This window comes from Sclerotinia sclerotiorum, genomic scaffold (assembly GCF_000146945.2).
Source record: "Sclerotinia sclerotiorum 1980 UF-70 scaffold_3 genomic scaffold, whole genome shotgun sequence".
In the NCBI taxonomy this organism is placed as follows: domain Eukaryota; kingdom Fungi; phylum Ascomycota; class Leotiomycetes; order Helotiales; family Sclerotiniaceae; genus Sclerotinia; species Sclerotinia sclerotiorum.
Window position 1 is genome coordinate 2,533,823 of NW_001820833.1, and position 25,630 is coordinate 2,559,452.

The 25,630-nt window shown below is 40.1% G+C and overlaps 9 protein-coding genes across 9 annotated transcripts; 3 read left to right on the forward strand and 6 right to left on the reverse strand.

Annotated features, from left to right (window-relative positions):
* Window positions 1-826: 826 nt before the first annotated feature.
* On the forward strand, window positions 827-2,071 carry SS1G_03077 (predicted protein; the record flags this gene model as incomplete). The annotated part of the gene is made up of 1 exon (XM_001596804.1): window positions 827-2,071. One exon carries the CDS (start codon window positions 827-829, stop codon window positions 2,069-2,071), a length of 1,245 nt encoding a protein of 414 aa, XP_001596854.1.
* Window positions 2,072-5,452: 3,381 nt separating this feature from the next.
* On the forward strand, window positions 5,453-5,911 carry SS1G_03078 (predicted protein; the record flags this gene model as incomplete). Its single annotated transcript, XM_001596805.1, has 2 exons — window positions 5,453-5,580; window positions 5,902-5,911. The coding sequence occupies 2 exons, from the start codon at window positions 5,453-5,455 to the stop codon at window positions 5,909-5,911; spliced, it is 138 nt and encodes a 45-aa protein (XP_001596855.1).
* A 1,868-nt stretch (window positions 5,912-7,779) lies between these two features.
* Window positions 7,780-8,304, reverse strand: SS1G_03079 (predicted protein; the record flags this gene model as incomplete). The annotated part of the gene is made up of 3 exons (XM_001596806.1): window positions 7,780-7,871; window positions 8,051-8,105; window positions 8,287-8,304. 3 exons carry the CDS (start codon window positions 8,302-8,304, stop codon window positions 7,780-7,782), a joined length of 165 nt encoding a protein of 54 aa, XP_001596856.1.
* A 1,682-nt stretch (window positions 8,305-9,986) lies between these two features.
* On the forward strand, window positions 9,987-10,838 carry SS1G_03080 (hypothetical protein; the record flags this gene model as incomplete). Its single annotated transcript, XM_001596807.1, has 3 exons — window positions 9,987-10,228; window positions 10,282-10,397; window positions 10,456-10,838. The coding sequence occupies 3 exons, from the start codon at window positions 9,987-9,989 to the stop codon at window positions 10,836-10,838; spliced, it is 741 nt and encodes a 246-aa protein (XP_001596857.1).
* Window positions 10,839-13,915: 3,077 nt separating this feature from the next.
* On the reverse strand, window positions 13,916-15,597 carry SS1G_03081 (hypothetical protein; the record flags this gene model as incomplete). The annotated part of the gene is made up of 2 exons (XM_001596808.1): window positions 13,916-15,396; window positions 15,462-15,597. 2 exons carry the CDS (start codon window positions 15,595-15,597, stop codon window positions 13,916-13,918), a joined length of 1,617 nt encoding a protein of 538 aa, XP_001596858.1.
* A 601-nt stretch (window positions 15,598-16,198) lies between these two features.
* SS1G_03082 (hypothetical protein) lies at window positions 16,199-17,699 on the reverse strand (the record flags this gene model as incomplete). Its single annotated transcript, XM_001596809.1, has 2 exons — window positions 16,199-17,544; window positions 17,609-17,699. The coding sequence occupies 2 exons, from the start codon at window positions 17,697-17,699 to the stop codon at window positions 16,199-16,201; spliced, it is 1,437 nt and encodes a 478-aa protein (XP_001596859.1).
* A 780-nt stretch (window positions 17,700-18,479) lies between these two features.
* Window positions 18,480-19,961, reverse strand: SS1G_03083 (hypothetical protein; the record flags this gene model as incomplete). Its single annotated transcript, XM_001596810.1, has 3 exons — window positions 18,480-19,229; window positions 19,277-19,479; window positions 19,853-19,961. 3 exons carry the CDS (start codon window positions 19,959-19,961, stop codon window positions 18,480-18,482), a joined length of 1,062 nt encoding a protein of 353 aa, XP_001596860.1.
* A 1,603-nt stretch (window positions 19,962-21,564) lies between these two features.
* On the reverse strand, window positions 21,565-22,268 carry SS1G_03084 (hypothetical protein; the record flags this gene model as incomplete). Its single annotated transcript, XM_001596811.1, has 2 exons — window positions 21,565-21,959; window positions 22,091-22,268. The coding sequence occupies 2 exons, from the start codon at window positions 22,266-22,268 to the stop codon at window positions 21,565-21,567; spliced, it is 573 nt and encodes a 190-aa protein (XP_001596861.1).
* A 1,524-nt stretch (window positions 22,269-23,792) lies between these two features.
* SS1G_03085 (hypothetical protein) lies at window positions 23,793-25,381 on the reverse strand (the record flags this gene model as incomplete). Its single annotated transcript, XM_001596812.1, has 2 exons — window positions 23,793-24,702; window positions 24,759-25,381. The coding sequence occupies 2 exons, from the start codon at window positions 25,379-25,381 to the stop codon at window positions 23,793-23,795; spliced, it is 1,533 nt and encodes a 510-aa protein (XP_001596862.1).
* Window positions 25,382-25,630: the final 249 nt, after the last annotated feature.

Below are 25,630 nucleotides of genomic sequence, written 5' to 3' on the forward strand. Positions count from 1 at the left end.
ATGAATGGTGCGTACATGCATGAGAGGTTGGAGCGTTTTTTATGGAATGATTTGATGGTTTGATGTCTATTGCGAATGCATCTGGGGATTGAAATGCATTTTTTTAAGAGTGGAGGTCAGGGTGATGGTAATGATGTGGATGGCAAACGGAAATGTTGTGAAGCTGCCCGTTAGCTTGTATATAGATCGATTGATACGATAGCGAGTTGAAATGACGGGAAGTTCTTAAAGTCTTATTGACTAATTTAAGATATGTACAGTGGTGTTACATCTGCAAAGTTGCGGAATGCCACAGAGCGTGAGGAAGGTCAATAAATTATAATTATAAAAACTCTATTTCTACATCTTTCTCCACGCTACCTTTAGGGTTTACTTTGTGTCTATTGCGTTCCATAACATTTACATTGGTCATTTAAATCCTTTCAATGGTTCTGTGGACTCAGCAATCTTTGACAAACTTCCTATATAGCCTCATCATTTTGAAGACTGTATTGTCTAGGTAATATAGATTTCATGGACAACTTCCTCACTGTAGTTCATATCTGCACTAGTCTCATGGCTAGCTTCGTCTTGTACGATTCTGTCTACAATGATTCTGTCTACTTTATACGGCATGCATTATGAATCTGTACTATACTTATATAATGCAACTCATCCATTGATATCCCTTGATCTCCCTTGACCTGATAACCTTCAGAATACAATTTTGAGAACAACCCATCCACCGAAGGACTTTCCTACAATTTCACGCAAAGCCATGGAACCTCAGCGCCCTTTCTTGGTAACCAATCCCTTTCCTCCCAAACACTTATCACAAGTCATTACCATGATAACTCGTCTATGCCACGAAATCAAATTCTCCCGTGGCAGCAATGACACCATCGAGATATTAGAGGTAAAGAGAGGTGGCAAGTACAATGTTATACTATTTAACTGTGCCATGAAAGTATCTCTCCGCGAAAACGAAATCCGTCACCGTCCCTGTGTATTGAGGACCCCCAAGATGGCAGTAGCGGCACCAAGCCAATGGCACGATATCCATATGCAAAGAATGGCTGCTTTTCACCACAATGCATCGAAGCACCTTACGATTCCCGATGTCCTCGCTTACGATTGTACAAACAATAATTATATTGGTTCTTCATTTATGATTCTGCAGAGAATGAACCACGAACGGTCTTTGCATGAGCAATATCGCTTATTGAATTCTAATCTGCATACAAGATTTAGGGTATCCAACGCGTACGATTATGCAGTACTAGGCCTCAGTTCAGCGGGCTTCATCGTGCAACAAGAGAACTCATACCGATTTTCTCACTATGGTACTTTTCAGGTGGCAGAAGGTATGGCGCTTAAAAGCGCACAGCTAGATACAATCACCGATCGCATAGGATTACTCGTCAAACCATTCATGTACAGTCTTACGAATTCCACACGAGCGAACTCTAAACCGATAGATTTTATATGCGAGATTCTCTTCGCGCAGGAAAACCAAATGCGGACTCCGGCTCAGGAGCCCAAGTTTAGAAAACTAATCCATATCGCCTTGTGTATTAAGATGTGGGAAGATGACAATGAGGAAAATCATCCCGCGCATAGCCTTCAACCGGCCGTTCTCTGGCATCCCAAATTTAACCCTAGCTCTATTTTCATGGCTTCGGAGATTCTGTACCTGAATCCTGAATCGGGTATCGATGAATATGAGTGGAATATTCCTTCGCAGTATACGCGTGTAGAAGGAAAGACGTTCGTTCGGTTATCTGGGGTTCTTAGCTACGATGGATGTCTAGCACTTCCCCGCATCATGACGCGCTGTCCGCCTTCTTTCCTTTGGGATGGGGATTTGCGCATTCCGGTTGAAGGGAGGATTGCGGTTAAGGAGGCGTTTGATCATTATATGGAGGAGCGATTACCAGGGTATTGTAGGGATGCTTATGGGGTTTTGGGGAGGATTGTTAGGGCGTTGGGGTTTTATGCGTTGTTTGGGGTGGAGTTGGGGTGGGGGGAACTTTCTTTTGAGGGGTTGCTTAGGGAGTGGGAGGGTTATTCTTTGACGAATGGGGGGGTGTGAGGGTGTGATGGTGTATTTTTGGGGAAAGGGGTGTGTTTCATGGGAAGGGGGGATGTAGTTGGAGTGCTTTTTGGCTGATTTATGGGTTGGGTGGAGGATGTTGTTGTGGGAATTTGGTCGCGTGTATGGCTAATTATATATTAATGGCAATATCGTAAGCTTAATCGAGCTAGGAATTCCAGGGGTTGGGATGTAGATGGAGATGGAGATGATCGTATTCAAAGAAATCATATAATACAATACTGAGCTATTGTATAGAAAAGAGAAAATAATATTATATCACACCTCAATCAATACACCCTTTATAAAATTATAAATAACAACACTATGATCGATAAATCGTTAGCAATACTGTGACGGAAAAGTCGTAAACGGAGTCAATTCAATTACTTAGAATCTAAAACTAAAGAACTAAGAAGATTCTAAGTAAGAAGGTCTTTATATACAGGGCTAGTGCACGTGAGCCACTAGTGGGATAACAACCGTCACGTAACAGAAGCTCTCTTACAGAGAGCTTCGCACTTCCGTGTTACGAGGTTTGCCGTCTAGATCACGTGGAAGTGCTCTAGGCTCTCGAGGTGGTTTATAACTAGGCGTCAAGCAGGGACTTAAAGTAATGACAATAATGATATGCAATTCGTAACTAATAGTAGAGTATACTAAATGATTGATCTTGAGCACGAAGCTCTATACAAAGGGAATCCATCTTGATTATATAGACCTTCATGCCTATGGCTAGTCAGGACCGCTGCGCGGTCCTGGACAGCCAGCGTTCCTCAGCGGTCCATAACGTGACTTTAATCACGTTACCTTAGTTTAGTCATGTGACGCGGCATAGAAGATAGCCGTTGTAACATTCCGTAGAACTTAGAAGAGAGATTAACCTACTAGACCAATATTACCTCAGTTCTGCCCTATCAGCTTCCCACTATTCCCTGTGTGAGGTCATTCCTTTTAACATAAGAGACTATATATCTTTATATAGGAATTAAATAAAGATCTTTGTAGTAGGGAGAATGATAATATAATTAAATTATTTATTAATATAAAATGGGTATTTAAAATAGATGTGTATTGAATAAGTGTATTGAATAATATAAATATAAATATAGTATAATTTTATTTATAATCAAATTTGAGATTTTTTTATTATTAATTAATAACTATAATTTAATTAATATTTAAATAAGTTTAATAAATAAGATATTATTAATAAGTGTATATAAAGAGATAAATAATTAAAATAGTAAAATAAATATTAAAGTGAATGGTTTCTGCGTAGCACGTGCACAAGGCACTAGTCCTATTAGGACTAGATTGAGAAGCTCTCTGTAGGAGAGCTTCGCACTTCTGTAGTACTAAGATGATGTGTGATTCATATAGAAGGCCAATATAGCCTCAGTTCTTGTTACGCCGGGTAACAAGAAGACGCTCACATGCTACCAATATCATGTGACTGACTCAGTGAGGATCAGCAAGCTCAGTACTGAGCCATACTGATCCTACTGATCAGCTAGAACACGAAGGTCTATATAATCAAGATGGATTTCCTTTGTATAGAGCTTCGTGCTCAAGATCAATCATTTAGTATACTCTACTATTAGTTACGAATTGCATATCATTATTGTCATTACTTAAGTCCCTGCTTGACGCCTAGTTATAAACCACCTCGAGAGCCTAGAGCACTTCCACGTGATCTAGACGGCAAAACTCGTAACAGTTCTGCCCTATCAGCTTCCCACTATTCCCTGTGTAAGGTCATTCCTTTTAACAATAACAAGTATTTAAAAAATATTATAATTTTCATCGATGGATTATTTTATATTATATGAATTAAAATAAATGATTAATATCTTTTGAATTTTATATTTTTTAAATCAATAATAGAGTATTTTTATAAATAATAAACAGTTTTTAATAATATTTTATTAAATATTCAAGAATTACAATGATATAGAATTTATATCTATATATTCTAAAGGTGTATACAAAGGCAATGCGGTCTCATTAAAGTGAGGTATATATGAATTACGCCGTATATTATTCCCATCGCTGGCATTTCAACGCCAAGACTAAAGAGGTAGTGAGGCACACTTGTAGCTGCTTGCGTATTGCTCAACTTCGACACTTAACACCAAGATTATGTACTTGAATCTACTTAAATCGGACAATGATTCACTAGTTCTATGTGCAGCGCAGAGTAGATATCTGACTTTAATGCATCAAGTGTTTGGCTATCCCTACTTCCCCAAAATATGTTGATGATACTCCGAACACATATAAATAGCTATTATAGAATAACTATATTTGTTTCTTATGGAAAGAAAAATCAAGACTGGACAATAACAATAATGCAGCGACGACATCAAGCTCATCGTTTAGATTACATTTTACTGATTGATATACAAGATATGAAAGTTCATCAATCTTCTATTAACAGTTCTAAACAGCAGGAATGTCTTTATTCACAGCATACTTAAGCAGATGAGCAACAATCCACCAGTGATCACGCAGTCTGTACTTCTAGATAATGCGGATACTAAACTTGTTGAAAGGCTTGGGATTTCTTGTCAATTTCAATACTGGAGTAGGAATAATGATAACTAGTGTAATAAAGATAAAGCCTGAAAGAGATCGAGCAAAATTTGAACGGAAAAAGGTTGATTACATGGACAGTATCTCAAAATCGTGGATGATAGGTAGCATGCTATCCTTAGTGAGACTGAACCATATCGAATATTGGCATGAAAAATATTAAAAAGAACTCAGGCCCATCAGAGATGTCTTTACCACATCTGAGGTTGGTTTATCGTATACTCGAGATTCCCGTTTGCAGGAGCTTCTTCGATCTCCTTCGCCTTTCCTCTTCCTTCCAAAGCATGAAAATTTGCAAAGACTTTTTGCTGTGTTATTGTACTTATTTGTTGACCTCCTGGGATCTTGGCAGCATATGCATATATAGTACATATGCATATAAGGAGCAAACAAAACTCAACTTTTAATTCATTCTTTCCTTTTTGGTATACTGTTTGTTTGCTTTCAATATTTTGATTTCAAAGCACTTTAATTCCGAAGGCTGAATACCCAACCTATTCCTTCATTTTTTTGAATATATGCTCGCAGCTTAACTGCTTAGCTAGAGAATCAATCAATTCAATCTGATACTCTTTCTAGTCTCAAGAAATCCAACATTATTATACTAGGAGAAGAAGTTTTTGATAGATTTGAGTTTATGCTGGGCGTTGGGACGCGGAAATTTGGTACAAATCTAATAGTAGACATGTAAAACAGCCATGTCATTTATTGGTATGTTAGCATGAAAGCCCATGTAAAGATTGAATAAATTAACGCATAGCCGTATGAAATGTTTCTGCACTATAAATGAAGTTCAGTGTGGCAGTTTGGTACCCGAAATTCTCTTCCGAGAAGGATATTGCTCATGGTTGTCACTTGAGTCGTAAGATTGACCTCTGGGGCCAGCTGGGCCCAGACCTCCAAAATGCATTGTAGTAAGCATATAAAAACCTAGAACAGCGGGGTTCATCTACTCAAAAATAAGACTATCATGCATAGGCAAACTGTATTCAGTTTCCAGCAGTTGCATTCTACAGCGTAGCAACCAGCAGATCCACCTTTTTCGATATCGTCTTTACCCAAGAACCTCTTGCTCTCTCACAATCACATATCCCTGACGCTCACACACTTAAAGAGCTCTCCGAATACTTCCAAAACCTGAACAAATGGCCTCCTAGGCTCCAACGTGCCAAACTGCCCCAACATCTCCTTCGCTTATCTATATCGTGCTAACACAAGCTCATCTGGGTATACAGTGTAGCGTGATGGGTATACAGCGTAGCGTGATGGGTATACAGCGTAGCGTGATGGGTATACAGCGTAGCGTGATGGGTATACAGCGTAGCGTGATGGGTATACAGCGTAGCGTGATTTCAAATACCAATATCCATGCTATATATTGCATGGACTGTGACACGAGATACTAAGTTTCAATTTCAAAGTTTCCTAGATGCCTCTTCCCAGTGCCACGGTGCCACGATTCCATTCTTTCCGAACAACCAGTGGACCACTCTCATGAGTCGTAAGGACGAAACTGGGGCAGGACTCAAATCTTTTAAAGGTCCTGGTCAAAGTAAGAATAAGTCTAAAATCATCATTACCTAGACGCTAAGCTGAACTTACTCGCCAGGGTCGGAAGAATGAATGGGTAGGAATATTTGCGAGGCCAAGCGATAATAATCGATTACTGCATAACCTCGAGAGACTGTTGGTCTATGCATGCAGGTTTTTTCTTGTTGGATAAATCTCAGATTGTCTTTGTAGTTAAATTAAAATTATTAAATAAAAATTACAGAAGAAAAATCTTTTAATTATCCTGTTAAAAGTTATATAATGACTAGATGGTATTTTTGTATGATTATAATAATAAATCACCTGTAACGATACTATACTGGAGGCAGCAGCTGCCTAAGGTTTCGTCTGATTGGTAGTTGTGGGTTAAGGCTTTATCACTGGTCTTCACTTGGAAGTGAAGTCGTTACTAGATCAAGTAGAATGTAGGTAAACTAATTGATAACTAAGTTGAGCACAAAGCTCCTTAACTACGAGACTAAATGAATGTTTATATACCCTATATCATCTTTTGAGGACCTTTGGGACCCTTCGGTCCTCAAGGTCCTCGAGGTCACGTGAATTAATGAATCGTGACATCACCATCTTTTATATAATAAAGGTATATAATTAATGAATTAAATAAGACAGTATAGTTCCATTCTTAAATTATTACTATTTTGGCTTAAGAGGGTTGAATCCCTTACTTGTTTCTCACAGAATATCTACTCAGCCTTATCCCTGACATAAACGATGCCAAGAGGCATCGAGGTGGGTACCCGCCGCCTACTCGCTTGATTTGAATTTGTGGGGAGAAACTCTAATTTGACTAATGAGTTTAGTACTTTCCTTCATCCCACTTTAGTCTTAAGGATTTTCAGAAGATTCCAGGAAAATGTAAGTAAAATGCTCGTTTATATCTATATTTATACAATCTAGTTCATATTGAGTATAGATATATAAGGTTTATACTCATTTCTTTCCAAAACGGTCCTGTTTAGGAGGGGTTGTTCTATACTGTACTTTCCAGCCGCACGAGTAATTATCTTCAAGAAGAATAAAGTACATTTCTTACCTAACTAAAGACCTCCAACGATGATGACATATTTTGAACCAAAGCGAATGAAGGTTAATCTACCGTTCAGGACGAGGCTGAGCTAAATGGGTTTCCTTGGCCTAAATAGTTACGCTTCGATGTACTGCCGAAATTGCGAGCTGGAAGCCAAGGCATAAACCCAAAAACTAAGGTCTTACATTGCGCACGAGTATGTTTGATAGGGAGAATCACAAGAAAAGCAGTTTGGACAAGAGAGCTACCGGTAGGCTGGATATAGCCAAGAAAGTACCCATAATTGATTATACGCCATAATATAACCGACAAGAATAGCTTCATTAGTGCGGACTTGGAAATACGACGAACGGTCTAGTGGCTGTTTGACTTTTCGAGGAGCTCGATCATAGAAAATTGGATTATCATAATGGTAAAACTATCAAATGTACTAAACCATACCTCTAAAGGTATGAAAACCTATTAATTTATTATTTGTATACCATTTTTGTAAGCTTACTAGCCTCCATTTCTATCATATCATTTTTGAATCTGCAGTAGAGTGTATTACTTGGTATTCCTTCCATCGGTAAAGCACATCTGATTTATCAAGTAAGATCATATATGCTATCAGTAAGAAGTATGTCGTTGATAAGCCAGATTTATTTTGATCGTTATTGAGAAGATTTAGAGAGAACTATTAGTATTCTTTTGAACCATTTCGGTAGCCTACGACTCGTGCACTCCACCTGAATATAAGCCACTCTTTCGATTAACCCTCAATTTAAGAGTGGAGTATGACATACCTTCTAGCAGTTCGAGTAGCAGGTAGTATTCCGGTAGATCGCCGGATAAGCTTATCTTGAGTCGATCCCAATATAATTTACCCGCATATGGGGCAAATGGGATTCAACCGTGATAAATGGAAAGCTTTCAAAGTCCGACGGCCCGGAACTCGTATTCCTAAGATTATCTATCAAGGTGTTTCTGGGGAAAGGAAAGATCTTCTCTTTTTCACTTCTATACCTTTCCAGTTAGTTACTTCTACACTGAATGTCATTTTTATTTCTTCTTATAATCTGAATTCTTTGTAACCTTCCAATCCCTCAGTGTCAAATCAATGACATTTGCTGATTTATTTACGTTGTTTATGGGAAACAAACTGATCCCCTAAAAAACTTCGCTTAAAATATCCGACTGGAAAGAAGATCAATACGGAACTAGGCTCGGATAGGAAATGCGAATACTATACGACCAGGTATGGAATTACGTTTGAAGAAGGCTGAGATTACCCACTTCTGGTGAACTATCAGTAAAGTCAAATTTCTGCAAAAGCTTAAGTAACGTAACATTTAATACACAAAATATCATAGAAAAACGTTGAATCCGGCTCGTTCCGCCTAAACATGGAGTGCCTGAATCCAATCTTGGAATACTACTACAAACAGATATAACCAGGTCTAACCTTACTGTTATCATGTCTTTGAGTTTTGCTAACCACGACGAGTCCCGTTAGCATACACGTGCGGCCAGTAAGTGTGTTATACGCCCCTATTCTAGTCTTGATTTTGAGTATCAAGCCTCAAAAATGGGGTAGTTTAATTAAAAGAATCGATCATTTTTGTATTTTTATTTTCAAAATCTAAAAAGAATCAAAATTCTTCAGTTTGTTTATTTATATTTATTATCTTGCTATATTGAACATAGATATACAAGAACTGTACTCTTCTGAACTTTCCAAAAATCTACTGACCCCTGCTTAAACCATAATTTGACTGTGTGATATACTTACTGGCCGCACGTCTAGTGAAGATTTCAAAAAAGGCTACAAACTTGAGAATGGATCCCATGTAAGATCCTATTTTGAACTGAAGCACCCCAAGAAAGTTAGGACACCAAAGGGGAGATCCGCTATATTTTGACAGGGAGCTTCTCCATACGCTCATGTACATCATGCAGTATTGCTGATATATCCGAACTCATCCCAAGAAAGCGAGAGGAACTAGAACATAATTATACCCACAACAATTAACGTGGGTCAAGATGGTAAGCTAACAATTTAGGACCTTTTAAACTTTCAGACAAATAGACTATCAAAGCGATTTTCTGTTGATATTATTTTTAAAACTATTTTAAAGCTTTCTTTAAAACAAAAACCAAGGGAACTCTAAAGGCTAACAATATCAGCCGGATACCACATGAACATTAATTGATTAGTTTACTATCACACATCAAGATGGCTAATACTTAGCTACGATCAGGAGACTTGAAAATTATCTGTGGATCCATAGCAGCAAAAAGCTTAGCGGGATTCGTCTGAACGTGGGATATCGTGACACCATCACTACTATGCTCCGTAAACCATTCATCAGATGGACTCGGCCAGGCAATGACACCAAGACTAATTAATGCTCTACATTATGTAGACGACTTCCTTTCTCCTTCATCCAAGAAATCTTAACGAGAATCAAGCAGACCCTAAGGAGGCCTAGAGCAGGTACCGAAATTGATGCGTCTTGGTCGGTGGGATTCGGGGAAATGGAAGAATATCTAGCTGGAAAGTGGTTGGATCAGAAGGTTAGTCGCACTACTTAGGTGTATTGAGTACTTACATCAAAAGCCATATAAGAACCGCTGATGCACCCTCTTCCTTCCTATTATCAACACTCACAAACACATCATCAACATCCATAACAACATCAACATCATCATTAGCATCAACTTCAGTCACATTCATTCAAAATGCTTTTCACCAACACAAAATTTCTTTCTGTCCTCGCCGCTGCTGCAGCAGTCAAAGGTGCTCCAGTCGAGGGCAACGACATCCAAGCTCGCGCAGTAGTCAACCACGATTCTATCAATCCATGGCCAGAGAATGTGCCAGGCGGTGCCCTCGGTAACACCTTGAAGAGATTTGAGCCTTACCTCCACATTGCTCATGGATGCCAGCCATACAGCGCGGTTGACGGCTACGGTAACACCAGGTACGACAACTCCTCTTTCTGTTCGAATGACAATCTATTAACACATTTCATAGTGGCGGACTTCAAGACACCGGAAATATCTCCGCTGGCTGCCGTGATCAAGCCAAGGGTCAAACCTATGTTCGGGGTGCCTGGTCTGGTGGAAAATATGGTATCATGTACGCCTGGTGTAAGTGATCCCAATGCTCCATAAGTCTATTCTCCTTATCTCTAATATAATTCTACAGATTTCCCCAAGGATCAACCAGCCGCTGGAAATGTTGTCGGAGGTCATCGCCACGACTGGGAGTACGTCGTCATTTGGACCAACAACCCAGAAGTCGCAAATCCCGAATTGCTTGGTGGGGCTGCCTCCAGCCACAGTTCCAATAGGAAGTCAACCTCCATACCAACACAGGGTACCAGACCCAAGGTCGAGTACTTTGTCGAATTCCCAACCAACCACGAGTTGCAATTCACAAACACTTTGGGAAGAGATTTACCCATGATGTGGTACGACTTCTTGCCAGCAGTTAGCAAGACGGCCTTGGACAACACAAAATTCGGTGATGCTAACTGTCCATTCAACAACGCCAACTTCGCAAGGAAGCTCGCAGAGGCACAAATCTAAGTTGCTGCCGTTTCAATAAGGGCTTTTTGGAGTCAGGGTACTGGCCAGACCTGAGACCACAAAGCCGCTATGTCAACGCGCTTTTGAGATGTTTCCTTATGTTCTGTGGGATTTTTAAAATGGAATTTTTGTAAAGTTTGTTTAAGCCGAATGAGTAGTTAGTGTTTAGTTTTGGATATTCAATTTTGAATTCTTTTGCAAATTTTTGAAATTCTTATAAGTGAATCCAGACATTACTCTTAAGATACTTCTACTCTTGTTTGAATCTTGGAAACTGAAAACTATGCAGCTCGTGAAGCTAATGGGATCATCAAGGGTCATCAACCTACCTTGTGGTTAGGAATATTAGGAGACAATGCTAATCTTCGTAGAACGCCTAGATGCTGTCCATAGAGCCTAGAACTATACATGGTGCAATCTAGATGACCGGCAGAAGAAGGGTACAGAACAGCCCAGCCCACTGGTCCCGGACCCCAGACCCCAGACTTCGTTCCCGCTCTGTCTTTAGCATCTACCAGCTGATCCATCAACCAACAAACCAATCACAATCACTTCAATAGCTACTTGTCAGCCCACTCAATTATGTGTCTAAATTATCCAAATCATATAAAAAAGAGTCAGGCAAAAAACCGCATATCAGATGTCACCTTTTTCGATCGATACATGGCGCCCTGACATTCTTCCACTGCTAGGTACTAACTGTTAGGTATTCCTTCTAGATATTTTTAGTACTTTCTACTAACATAGCAGTTTCAAACATGTATTCAGTAGGGTTACGCACTTTTCGAAAAGCAGAGTATGATTACACAAAAATCATCGCGAGCTTTGTGATTATTTACTATACTTCATATAAGATCTTACAAAATTTGAATCTATCAATGTGTATATAATCCCTTGAAGCTATTCAGATATTCACTTTGAGTCTCGATCTTCTTTATATATTAATATAAATTTCAAATGTGAAATATATAATCATTGAGCAGAGTGAAGGATGGATAGCGAAAATAAAGTAAAGTAAAATATTAGAGAAAACAATAATTGAATAAATCTTCCTCAATTTTGATCTATCAAAAATAATTTAATTGTATTTAATTTAACACCGAAATCCTATTAAAAGATTATATATAATAAAAAGAGCTAGATTATTGTACTATGATATAATTATACCTGCCTAACCCTACCTCAAAGCCACTAAGCGAACCAAATTCCCAAATAAATCCCGCTTACTCTCCGCATCCATACTCCCCATGCCTATACTTGACCATACCTATTCCATTTCCATAACTCAACTACCCTCAGGCACACGTATCAGCTTGCTGTATCCGAATTGTGCTCTTGCTCTATCAAGCTTCCTCCCATATATTGGTATTAGCCTTGATTTTATAATGGACGAATAGAATTCTATCCCTATCGGACATTTCAATTCCGCAAAACTGCTAATTATACGCTCAATATTAATCCATGAACAAAACTCGGGTTTTCTCATAGATTAATTATAAATCTTTTGGACGCAATCAGTATCTGATGCTTTCCTATAACTGTATCAAATCACTCTTGACAAGATTCCAGAAAAGATGATTCATTTGAATGCAATGAATGTTATGTATCCTTAATGTATATTTAAGTGTTGCTTGTGTGCTAATTATAGTAGATAAGAGGCATGAGTATGCCTCTAGCAAGCAAGCTATTTGTGCTCCGCAACACCGCGACGGGATGTGTCCTCCGACATTTGACTGGATATTATATGCTTGCTTGAGTCCTTTGAGGATTCATTACTGGATCTAGGTCATAGGATTTTCCTCTCCTTATCTCATAAGAATTAGCACTTGGATCTCTATATAAAATATAATTATAGACCTAATATCCACTAGTAATTATTAAATTACAGAAATGTCACAGACTCTCTGAGATATTTACATACTGATCCTAAAATCAACAATCGCGGATGATAAACCCTATGAGCATATACATAAAATAGCAATTGGGACATTCTAAACCCGAAGTTTTGTGTTCAATATCATATGTAATGTGAGATTAAGAATACAAAACGCAGAATCAAAAGAGAAGAATCTAATCGGAGTACATGTCTCTTACCCGCAAACACGGTAACGCTATACAAAATACCGATTCCGTGTCATCATTCAGAATAAAGAAGAATGTATTTCCTGTGATAAAATCTTATATAATACAAACAAAACACAGAAGACTCGAAATTCCTCGATTTATATAGAGGAGATGAGGATTCAAAATGAGAGGATCTCCTTTTAATATATATATATGGGTAGAAGAATGATTACTAGTGTTTCTTTTTATTATAATATAGTTAAGAAATAATATTATTTGAAATCTAATTCTACCGATTATAAAATATGAATATAAATTTATTTATAAATTGGGATTATATATCCAACAATACCGGAAAACAAAAGTGATATTGGTATTGCTAGAATATGAAGTTATTGGCCTTTTTTGCAGGTATAATATTAGATAGTATTTCTAACTAATTATTAAAGATTGTAGGAAAATATTACACCTAAAACAGTATACTAGTATTATACTCTTAAACAGCACTGTATCTATTAATGAAAAAATAAAAGAAAATTTTAAATGAATCAATGACGTACCATTCAATTATAAATACACAAGAAAGATAAAGATGAGATATTAAGATCTTATGTATGTATGAATGCTAGAAGTAGAAGATAGGTGTAACTTCAAAGGAGCGTTGTTGCGTGGTAACTTACTATTGATAAAGTATCGGTAACTTAGAAGATTGAGGCGCTCGTGATATCTATCCATAGTGTGAGGTTGAAAAAGGAATATTGGGCTAGCACTTAACGCTGCGGTAAAATGTAATAATCATGCTGTATTTGTATAGGAAGATAGTGGTATGTGGGTGAGACTATTAGAAATTAAATTGTCGAAAGACAGCGCGAATAATCAACCACGGCGTAATAATTATAACATTAAAAATTTTCCACGTCAAAAGTAAAAGCCATTAAAGCCAAAGAACTTAAATACAACCTAAGACATAATCTTAGTATAACAATGTAATAAACACCAAAACAGCATCTAATCTAAATATTCTTCAAAATTCTTCTCCACAACGGCACCTTCTTCACCAAGACACTCTGAGCCCCATCCCCCAAACTCTCAAACTCTCCCTCCACAATAACATCTAAATCATTTCTCCTCCCCTCATCCAAATCAATCTCTCTCAAATCCCAAATCCGCGTCTTAAACCATACTTTATAACCGAACCAAATCAACGGAAAAAGTACCAGCAAAATATACGCATCTACGAAATCCCCAGCAGTAAACGGACTCAAAGTTGTCCAGCCCTGTACTAATGCCAAAAAGGCATTAGCCCCTAATCCGAAATACGCATTATATGGGTACGCGAAGGAAATAAATGGTAAATCGGGTATTCTTCTTCCTTGAGCGGTCCACGCTGAGCGGAATCGGATATGGATAAATGAGATGGAGCCCCAGACGAGAAATGTCGATACGCCGGAGAGATTAACGATGTATGTATATGCGGCTCCTGCGCCGGATGAAACATTCATCATACTTAATGCGCCGAAGAGATTCGTAAATACGATGGCGTAGATGGGTACACCTCTCTTATCGGTAAACCTTAGAAATTTCGGCGCATGTCCTTCCTGTGCTAGGAATAGAATAGTTCTCGATCCGATATAGATGGAACTATTCACAGCACTCAAACAAGTAGCTAAAATAAACGCGTTTACTAAATGTACTCCCCCTTCCCATCCAGCATTTTGAATCGCAACAGTCATGGGACTTCTCAAGGCCTTGGATCCGGCACTTGCTAAACCCTGTGCATTCCATGGACAAGTCATTCCGAAAAAGAGAGCCGAGCCCATGTAGATAAAGATGATACGCCAGAAAACCTGTCGAATTGCCAATGGAACCGCATGTTTAGGATTGCGGGTCTCAGCCGCTGCAACAGCGATAGATTCACAACCTGCGTAAAACGTCGAGCAGAAAACGAAAACTTTAGCTACCCCTCGAAAGCCATCTGCAAAAGCACCCGGATCATGCCAGTATCGAAATCCGAGAGTGTGATCTTGTCCGCGAAGACCTCCCGCCGCATAAATAATCGAAAAGATAAAGAAAGCAACCAGACCTCCAAGTTTCAGGAGCGCAAGCCAAAACTCTGCTTCTCCAAAAGCAGCTACGCCTAATAACTGGAAAGCGAGAAACACAAACCAGAAGATGAGAAAATATCCCCACAGAGGGATTTTATCGCTCCAGAAGATAAAAATGGATGAGAGGGTATTGTATTCATTTGCGAGAACAGCAGCCCAGATGATGAAGTAATTCCAACCGACTGCAACGCTAAAAGCAGGGTCAAAAAACCGCGATGTTAATGAGATGAAAGAACCAGAGGCGGGATATAAAGTGGTGAGTTCTCCGAGGGATTGCATAATGGAGAAGGCGATGAGACCAATCACGCCGAATCCGACTAGGAGAGAAGCGGGTCCGCCAGATGCTAATGCACCACCTGAACCGACTAGGAGACCGGGTCCAATGATTCCTGGGGGACGTTAGATTGATTATGAGGGGAGTGCGGGGGGGAGAAAGGGGGGCTGAAAATCTTACCTGCAAGTGCCATCATACTCAGATGTCGAGTTTGTAGACCCCGAGAAAGCCCACTATTGGGGTCAATTGGAAGACTTTCACTGACCACATCGTCGGATGTATCGTGAAGATTATCTTTTCTATCCGGAAGCGACATCTTTGGCCCTTTCTCATAAATTTGGTATCTGACACTCCAACAGGGTATAAATGGGTACGGAAATGTCACCCAGAAAGATAAATGTTTCTGAGTATTTGTAAGATGAAGAATACCCGGGGGTCCATTTAAGTGGCCATCTGAATGTGTTATATAAGTATAAAAATTATATTGCGAAAAGTCTGGGAATGATTTTCATCATAATTGGATGAAAAAAATATGATGCAATAGTAGCCAATTTTTAACAATGTCGCTTGAGGTAAATTTTATGGGACCCATGACAAAATTTGGACTGAACTTTTTTTTAAGATTAATATCTAGAGCAAGAATCAAAGGCTACGACATAAACTTAATGGTGTATGACAAGCGTGAAAAATGTATCGAAGTGTATCGAAGCGTATAAAAACTGGTGCGAGAACTCAGTGAAAAGATTTCTCTCAGCATATAGATAGTTTAGCATCATCCCGGATAGAAATACATGGATCAAATGAAGCAGAACATTTTTGCATGATCCTCTTCACGAAAGATCCAATGATTAGTGCGGAAGCAAAAATTCTGATATCAAGTATAAATCCACTCGGCCATTATAAAGGGGTATATAAAACTATATCTCGGGTCTTGTAACACCTCTTCCCTTATTCACTTGAACCATTTTATCCTCACCAGCACTAACAATTCCAACATCCTTATCCCAATTAACATCAAATACCTTAACTCCCTCGCCACCCACTGGTTTAGTCGTTTTGTCTTTCCTACTTTCTCTCTCAATGATATAAATCGCCTCTCCTACAACCCCAAGTCCCTCATCTTTCGTTCCTTGTCTTGTGCTTCTAAGATCCCAGACCCTACAAGTTCCATCATGGCCTGCTGATACTAATCCATAATTACTATCAGGATCCGCAAATATCGACGAAACGAAATTGGTGTGTCCACGGAGTGTCATGGCTTGTGTTGTAGCAGCCGAAGCTCGAGGATCGATGAGAGCAATGTGACGTGCTGTTGTCCCTGCTGCTATTATTTGATGACCAATTCCTGGTAGAGCGCATAACGACAGTATAGGATTTAATAAAGTTCTCGTGTCAACAATGCTAGAAGTTGTAATGTCGAGTGTTTTAATGGTATGATCTTGAGAAGCAGAGTATGCAACAGTAGAATCCTCAGGGTTGAAGATGACAGCAGTTGCCGGGCCATTATGGCAATCCATGAGAGATAGAGGACCGCGTTGAGGAGTAGATGTAGAAGTTGTGATTTTGCGTCGTTTAGCAGATGGTCCAGAAATAAGACTAGCATTTACTTCAGGAGCAGAGGATTTGTGAGAAGTCCAGAAACCAATTTGTCCGTCTGCTGAAGCGGATAGGATACGATTCGATGGTCCATGGACTGCGATTGAGTCAATACTACCAGTGTGACCATATAATTCCAAAGTTGGCTTCAACTGCGCAGAGAAGTGATCCTCCGCTTCCGAATAATTCCATATCCTTATTGTGCGATCCAACCCTGCTGATGCAATTTGTTTGGTCGAGAGGAATTTCGCCGATTTCACTCCAGAGGTATGTCCGCCAGCACTGGCCGGTGCAGATGTCGCAATGGCCTGACCTGATTTATTCCAGACTCTGAGAAGCCCATCGTAAGAGCCTGATAGTATGCGCTCTTGTCCAGCTTCAACCGAGCTGCTACCCCAAATTCCTACAGCAGAACTACCTGAATAAACGTCCACGCTGCTGACCCAATCATCATGCTCGAAACTTGCTTCATAAAGGGGAGGTATCAAACTTCGCACGTATTGTAAGTTTAAAGTAGTTTCGGAGGATAATCCATTCGCAGTGAGATATTCATCAAGGGTCGTTCGCAAGAATGTGCCGTTAATCAGGAAATCAAATGGTATCGGCGAAGAGGTATCGAGCATTGCCTCGGAGTTGAGAATCTGTGAAAGCCCATATCTGCGTACATCTATTCGATTTTTGTTAGTCTTCAAAAAGACATGAGAGAAATTTGAATTGAACTTAAAACTTACTGGTAGGAACAAGCAATTGCTGCTTTTCCTCTGGTAACTGGATATCTGGAGATGTAGTGGTAAAATATACTTGCACCTGCCCTTGCGCCATGTTTGCGACTTGAAAGTAGAAATTTCTGTGGATTCGAAAATGTTTGTTGATTTCTGTGCAGGAAGTTTCTTGACATGGAGCTATTCAGAATTGGATTTTTTTTTCCGGCCGTGCATTGACACCATCAACGCGATTTTGGTGGGTAGTCATTATGATTGTGCATTCAACATATGAGGACAACCACAACACAGATATTCACCTGAATTTTTGCGGATGATATGGCGTCTTGTATACAAAAAGGGAGAAGATATACTCATCCATTGCTGGTGCAGTCTAGATTGACTTAGTGAATTACTGTAGGGCGCTGAATCACAGTTTTACAGCATCGAAAATACTCCCAAAGTAAGTTCACTCACTAGTGGTTAACCTTGGTTCAATGAGTGCATTTTAGCATAGTCTTGCCAGTCATTCCAAGACTGATCCTTAAATACATCAAATTCTATGAATGGGTGGTATATCAGTTCCGAGAAAAATGATCCAAGGACTAATACCATCACAGGACACTTGATTTCTATGGCTCAAGCCCTCTATCTTTTGAGGGCGCAGCTCAGCTCATCCAGCGATCTCTTCAAGTGAAGTGAGACTGATAATTGTTGAGTGGCAATGTATTGAACTAGCAGTTGAGATCATCTCAAGAAAACTCAATCATTCGAAGAATCTACAATAACCAACATTGCTGATTTGAGGAAACACCAAGAGCCAGCAAGATTTGTTCTGCATCTTATACAGTCTATTCATTCTATCTTTATTAAGAAACTCCTTGCGCCAGCTGGATATCCTTTATATAAAATTACCATATTGTTGTCTTCGCCATTGAGCTTCCACATCATCTAATCTCCCCCACATTTCACCCATTCGATCCATCGATCTCCTATTTCCTATGAAACTGTTGACGGAACCTTTCCTTCTCATCGATCCACTAGTAGACTCATCCCTATACCACGACTTTCCATTACTTAATCCAAGCACTTCTTCCTCTCTCTCATTGGCATGCTGTGCAACATCATGTTCAGGATTCTGTGTTGGATCGTTTTCAGGATCTCCATCCTGTCCCGGATTGGCCATTTCATATTCCAGCAACTTAATTAATCTGAAGAAGAGAACTGCCAACCCGGCTCCCAAAAGTGGTCCAACCCAATATATCCAATGTTCTCGTGGAAAGTTCCAAACAATCGCTGATGGACCAAAACTACGAGCTGGATTCAAGGATGCTCCAGTAAAAGGAACAGCCACCATATGAGCAACAAATAGAGCCAATCCAATACCAATGGGTGCTACAAATGTAGCTTTGTGTTTCTCCACTGCTAACATTATGATAGTGAAGATCAAAGCTGCTGTAGTAATAGCCTCGATAACGAACCCTTGAGCCGTTGAAGTGCCGCTCCCAAGTGAGGTGCCGACGCCAAGTTGATTCGGGAAAATCTCTTTTACGAGAATAGCTGCTAAACATGAAGCGCCAAGTTGTGTGATGACAAGAAGAACAGCACGAACTGGTGACACGGCTTTTAGTAAGGCAAGTGCCAATGTTACCTACTAATATTAGCTTGAAGCCTCGTCGACATAAATCTCACACTTACGGCTGGATTAAACAATCCTCCACTAATGCGAAAAAATATCCAAGCGGTAACCATAAGACTGGCTCCAAAAGTTGCTGATATATAGAACAAGACCTCGAGATCTGGTGGCTCACGACCTTGAAGTCTCGTAACCTCAATACCTGCATAGCCAAAGAAAAGAAAAAGTGTCGTCCCGATCAATTCTCCAATAACAGCGACAATATCTGCTACAGTCAGTAAACTCTCAAATATAGATGTGTGATCACTCACGATTCTTCCAGTCACTATTCATCCATTTCATCCACGTCGTCACTGGTCGCTTTTTTCTATATCTTCGTATTCTATCTTGTGTCTGTAGGGTTTGCATCCACGGTCGACTTCTACTCGCTCTCTTATTTTGTATGATATTATCCCCATTTGTTAGACTGACGAAGCCATCCTCACTTGTTCTGTATGGTTGTACTTCTGTATACCGAGTTTCACCGACAGTGGGAAAATTTCTTATGGCTTCGTTTGACCTTCTCGGAAATTCAAACTCTTGCATTGGTATTGGCATATTGCTTCGTTGGACAACTCGTCTTGGTGGTGGAAAACTACGATATCGGCTATCGTCCAAACGGATTTGAACTTCATCATCCTCATTTGATACGGGACTTGCCCTTAATGGTTGGGGATGTTGTGTAATTGTAGGACTTCTCATGCTCATTTTGTTCATGTCGGTAAATTGTTATTATGATCTACCAGAAAACAATATGCACAATGGGAGATCAGAAACAATTATATGATTCTGGACTCAATGATGATCCATGAGCACATGTCACTTCTCTTCCCTCCACCTCACTCTCCAACACAAGCATTGTCCACTTCAACCATGCTTGGAAACTTCTTTCCCGCAAACCCAAAATCTCCATAATTGGCAACGAGCCCATAGGTATCAGTATTTACACTTTCCGATTCCATATCTCGCGTCTTCTTATTCGATATCCATACATCCATATTCATGCATACATAATAATCAGAAGATCCTCCCCTCGCAAAAATTATCTATCCGAAACTGCCATGATGATGCTATCTCGGGGTGTTCAAAGTTTCCGTGGAGTCGTGTGTTACCCGGGAACAATAGATGTTTGGGATAGACGCTAGGTCGGTCGAGAAATGGTAAGTCTTAAAACAATTTATGACGTTTTTTTTCGCACAGACTTTAACTACCTACGTACTCTATCTAAGAAGATGTCTTATTTTTTTCCGAGGGTTGCTTTGGTATTGTGTTTCTTTATCGCTGTCTGTTTCTCAATTACGTATCGTGCATCTTTTTTGTCCGCGAAATATGTCTTGTATATGTACCGTTGTAGGATTGCGATGCTATGTATTTATGTTTGATGAAAAATACATATAAACAATCCCCATACACGTACTCTGTACGCATTTCAAAACTACCAAAAGTCCACATATTCATCGATTCGATAAATCACCAAATGGCCTGAGCGTCCCGTAGTTTACTACTTCACTAGTTTACTGGTTTGCTGGTTTATTACCTAGATAAAAGTGTATTTGTAGTGCGGCTTACTAGGTGAGTACCTAGGCTAGGAATATTGTCGCACGGTTAATAGGGTGTTGGCTTTTCTATATTTAGATATATTTAGATGTATCTGGTATATATGGGGAGATAGGTAGATGAGTATCATTTTCGTGCAGAAACGGAAGATGGATGGATTTAAGAGTGGAGTGTGGATTGGTAGATTACTTTTGGGGATTACCTTTGGGATTGGAATAGAAAGGGGTATATATGATGGTATTCGGGATAAGGAGGGAGTGCTGGGGATGAATGGGTGGATGAATAGATGATTATGTAGGAGGAGGCTTTATTGATTGTAGAGGGTTCTAAGGGCTGATAATGGGTATGATGGGTGCGATGGGATACGGGAGGAATAAATAGATGGGTGGATGGATGATTATATTGGGATTTCTTAACCTTCTAACCAAACCTTCTATCGGTTTAGGCGTAAATAAAATAGAAGTCATCTTTTTGATGTGGATTTTCTGGAGGTAACCCAGATAAAGTGAGACTAAGGAATATTTCCAGTTCGACAAATTATTATTACTCTATGTCGTCTAACCTAACATGCATTTCCTTCTTCCGCCAACATCCCCGTCCTCCACCAACATCCAACATCTCCTTCATCCATCAAATTCCCCAACAAACTTCCAAACCCATCATCTCCTACTCCGCCCCACTCCCACCACCAACTCCCACCCTAACCACCCATCCACCCATCAACCACCTCCAACTCTCCACTCCCGGCTCCCCCCTAAATCCAAACCGGAAACAACAAAACCCTCGCACAACTACTAGGAACCACATACGGATCCGGCGCATCAAAATACTTAATCATCTGAAAAAGCTGCGGCGCATTCAACCCATGACTCCACTCACAAACCACCCATCCATCCGCCTCCTCCTCATCAACCTGAAACCCGGCACTCCCTTCATTGACAAACTTGCCGCTTCCGTAGCCAGCGGTAATGGTCACCGGTTCCCAACGCGCGTAGTTGGTATCGGAGGGAAAGGCGTTGATGCTAAATGGGTAGGCGTTTACGTCGAATTGGAGTTGCGAGGAGTTGAAGTACATGCGGGAGCCGGTGGAGTTGGTGGGGTCGACGAAGACGGGGTCGGCCATGCCGGCGCCGGTGTGGTAGGCTTCTACTAGGGTGGGTGTTAGTTGGGGTTTAGGGATGGGGGGATGGTTTGGATTGGTTTGGATTGGTTTTTGGCTGTGGGAGTGGGATTGAGAGGTTGAGTGGGAGATTCAGTGTTTGATTGTGGCTGTGACTTACAAACCCATCCATTGTGTGTGTAATCTCCATCCGTAACAGTCATATGAAGATAGAATTCCCGAGTATTGTTCAAAGTACCCGGAGTCCAAGCATCCTGTCTCGACTCGATAGTTGGAGCGGCCGAGACCAAAGAAAGAATGCTTGAAGCAGCAAGTGCGAGATTGCGCATTGAAACCATGATTGGTCGTTAAGTTATTTGTCGAAAATAAGTACTAAGTTTAAATCTCGAGTAGAGTATATGCGAGTATGATAGGAACTGATGATGATGATGATGATGGAGAAAATACTCTGAATCGGCGTGCCCAAAGTCCTTATATACATATTCCCTCACTCATAAACAGACGAACTAAACCATTCCCACACACCTTGCATTCCATGAATTCGAAGCACCACCTCACCGCATCACTCAACTTCCACATTTCACATTACCAGCTCCAAACAGTTTAGTTCCCCGTTTGTCATCCGGACAGAGCGATCGCGACGCAATATCCAAAACCAGTTCGTATTCAGAATTTCCGTGTCCCATCAATTAGGAACCCGTGAAGATCCTACACATTATCCTATCCTATACGTTATACTAGACTAGAACGTACTGTACGATATGATAGCGGCACAAAGATCATAGATTCGCGGTATCGTCGTACATACCCGGTAGTGGCGAACAGCTCACTTCACCTATCGAGGATCGATTAAGCGAATATCTATTTGTATCTTGCTTAGTACATATCCGAGTAGTATACAGTTGTCGATCGACCCCGCATCATTTTAAGATCTTATATGGTGCGGTGCCACCAAACCCAGTCTGGATGTAAAGTCTCACAATAGATAACCTTACGGAACATACAAACAAGGTCATAAACTACTAGGGAAGTAAGAAATAGCATGATTCAAGCATCGTATTGTAAAGATGATTAATTCTCCGAACTCTTAAATCCTTCCCGTATTTATCGTTCTCGAGGATGGTAAGCTTGTGGGTGATTCTGTGATGGAGGAAAATCAATGTAATCAATCAATTCTCTAAAAGCCCCGCCTCGTATCGGATTACGTGAGGGGATCTGCAGTATGTGCGTTTGTAACATGTATGTAAGCTTCGTGTTTGCCATGGAGTATCAGATGGTAGGAATGTGATAGGATATGATAGGATATATTCATTTTTATTCATATTTATTTTGCGCAGGTATATGGAATTGTATGGTGAACGTTGTTGTGTGTTACTTTGGTGTTATATTTCTAGAAGAATATTTATACATTCGATATTAGAACTAAAAGTAAGATCTTATTTTGCAAGAACTTAACCTTGCGCACTATATGAGAAGATCTATTCCAGAGACCATACAATAAATAAATATAACCATTTAAGAATTTACTATCCAAATCGCAATCATCAATTCCGCGTCTTCTACTCACAGTTTTGTTGTGTTTTGTAGTTTACACCTCAACACAAAATATAGCTCATAGAATAAATTATCATTGCTATCCGGAGGAAATGTTATGAATGTTTTCCATTAATCACAAAGGCTTCCATCGCACATACTGTATATCCCCCATGAAAAATCTCCCGGAACTGTACACAGCATTACCTTGAGTACAAGGACGTTATAATTACCACTTCAATTCATCCGTTCATTTCCTCCACGTTATAATTCTTTCCCATTCTCAATATCCAAAAGCTCCACCAGCCCAAGCCCAAGATCCGAAAATACTACGACTTCTTTCTTAATCCAAATTCGCCCTCAATCAACTCCAATATCTTTCCCGCGGCATCTTTTCTTCCTCCATATTTCTCTCGAACAAGTTCACCCATTTCCTTTGCTTTTTCCTGAATAGATTTATCTTCCGTCACTCGAATCAATGCCTTTCCACATTCCTCTCCATCAACATCAGGAGCATAATTCTTACTTCCCCACACACCAATACCGAAAAACTCCGTCTTCTCGGCATAATCATACGTATCAAACCAACAAGGCAGGATTAATTGAGGAATCCCAGTCTCAATGCTCTCAAAATACGAGTTCGCTCCGCCGTGATGAACACAGGCTATGATGTGACCAGATCGAAGGATAGAAATAGGTTCTGGCTTGAGCCATTTTACGAGCTTTACTTGAGCGGCAATAGGAGCGAGTATTTCCTCAATAGCTGGATCGGCTCCTGAGGGTGTAGGTTTGAGTTTCCAAAGTACTTGGATGGATGGATTGTGGGATAGGAGGATGCGCACTGCGGTTGCGAGATTGCGATTGAAATTTACGCTTCCATTTAGATGTGATCCGAAGTTGATAAGCACGGTTGGTTCTTTCTCCAACCATTCTAGGAGTTCTGGGTCTGCTTGAGAGAGCGGGTGGGAAGCGAAAGTGAGCGGTCCACAGGATGTCACATTTTCCGGGATATAGGGTAGTTTGAGATCAAACTCTCGTCCAGTGGGAAGCAAATAATGGATATCTTTGGAGTATGGAACAAAGAATGGATATTGTCCGGGAATGTTGGCTTTCTTACGTCCAGCTTCGATAGCTTTGATATTTGGGCTTGTGACGATGATGATTATGAGACGAATCGTGAGGATGATGTTCAAGGGGATGAGATACCATGGGAGAGGAAAATTGAAACCCGAACATACACTAATCAGACTGTTAGATCGGATTTTTTGTTTGAAAGACGGAGAAGAAAGACTTACGAGGCCAAACCCCATAATGAAAAGCCATTTGGTTGAGCTTGAGCTAAAGTATCCTTGAAACTATTTGGGCTAATACTCATGGTTTTCTTGCCCAAGACAGCACATGCATCAAAAGCATGCGAGCATAATTTCTCCACCACAATACCGTCCGGATTGACACTTTTAACAATTTCAACACAAGAATTAACTCCCTTAACATACTCTTCAGGAGTATAGGACGCCAGGATCAATGTCATATGCGCATAGACTCTCCATGCTTCTCTAAAACCAACGCCATGCCGTAGGCCATTCTGACCATCCTGACCAGGCAAGATTGATGCGATTTTCTCCACCATCCCAGGGCAGTCTATCGGATGGAAAACTGCTTTGCTACAACCAGTTGGTATTAGACCATATTCGCCAGCATTCAATTCATCGACTCGTGTTCGAATGGGCGAACGAAGATTTCCATAGTCGATAATATCAGAGACTTCCTCCGCAAGGGCACGTGCTTCAAATGAGGCAATATGAACTTCTGCCCCTCTTATAATAAGTTCATAGGCTGTTGCGAATACCACGTTACTTTGGCCATACTCGCTGTTTGTCATGAAAAGAATTTTTCGAGGCGGTGTTGAAGTAGACATAATTGATATAGAGTAGTAAGTAAGAGTTGAGAAATTAGTTGTAGAGGATGATGATGTTTTATAAATTTAACAGGGAATTCGAGGGGTAGTTCGAAGATTACATATGTATACCCAAAATAGCTAAATTGAAGCTATTCACTTAAAAGTGGGGGTTAAATCATCACCCAGCGCCGTAGAAGACAGAAAAGGTCGTAGCTCCCGAGGCTATAGATCCAATCTCGTTAAAGATTTCGAATTCACCCAAGAATG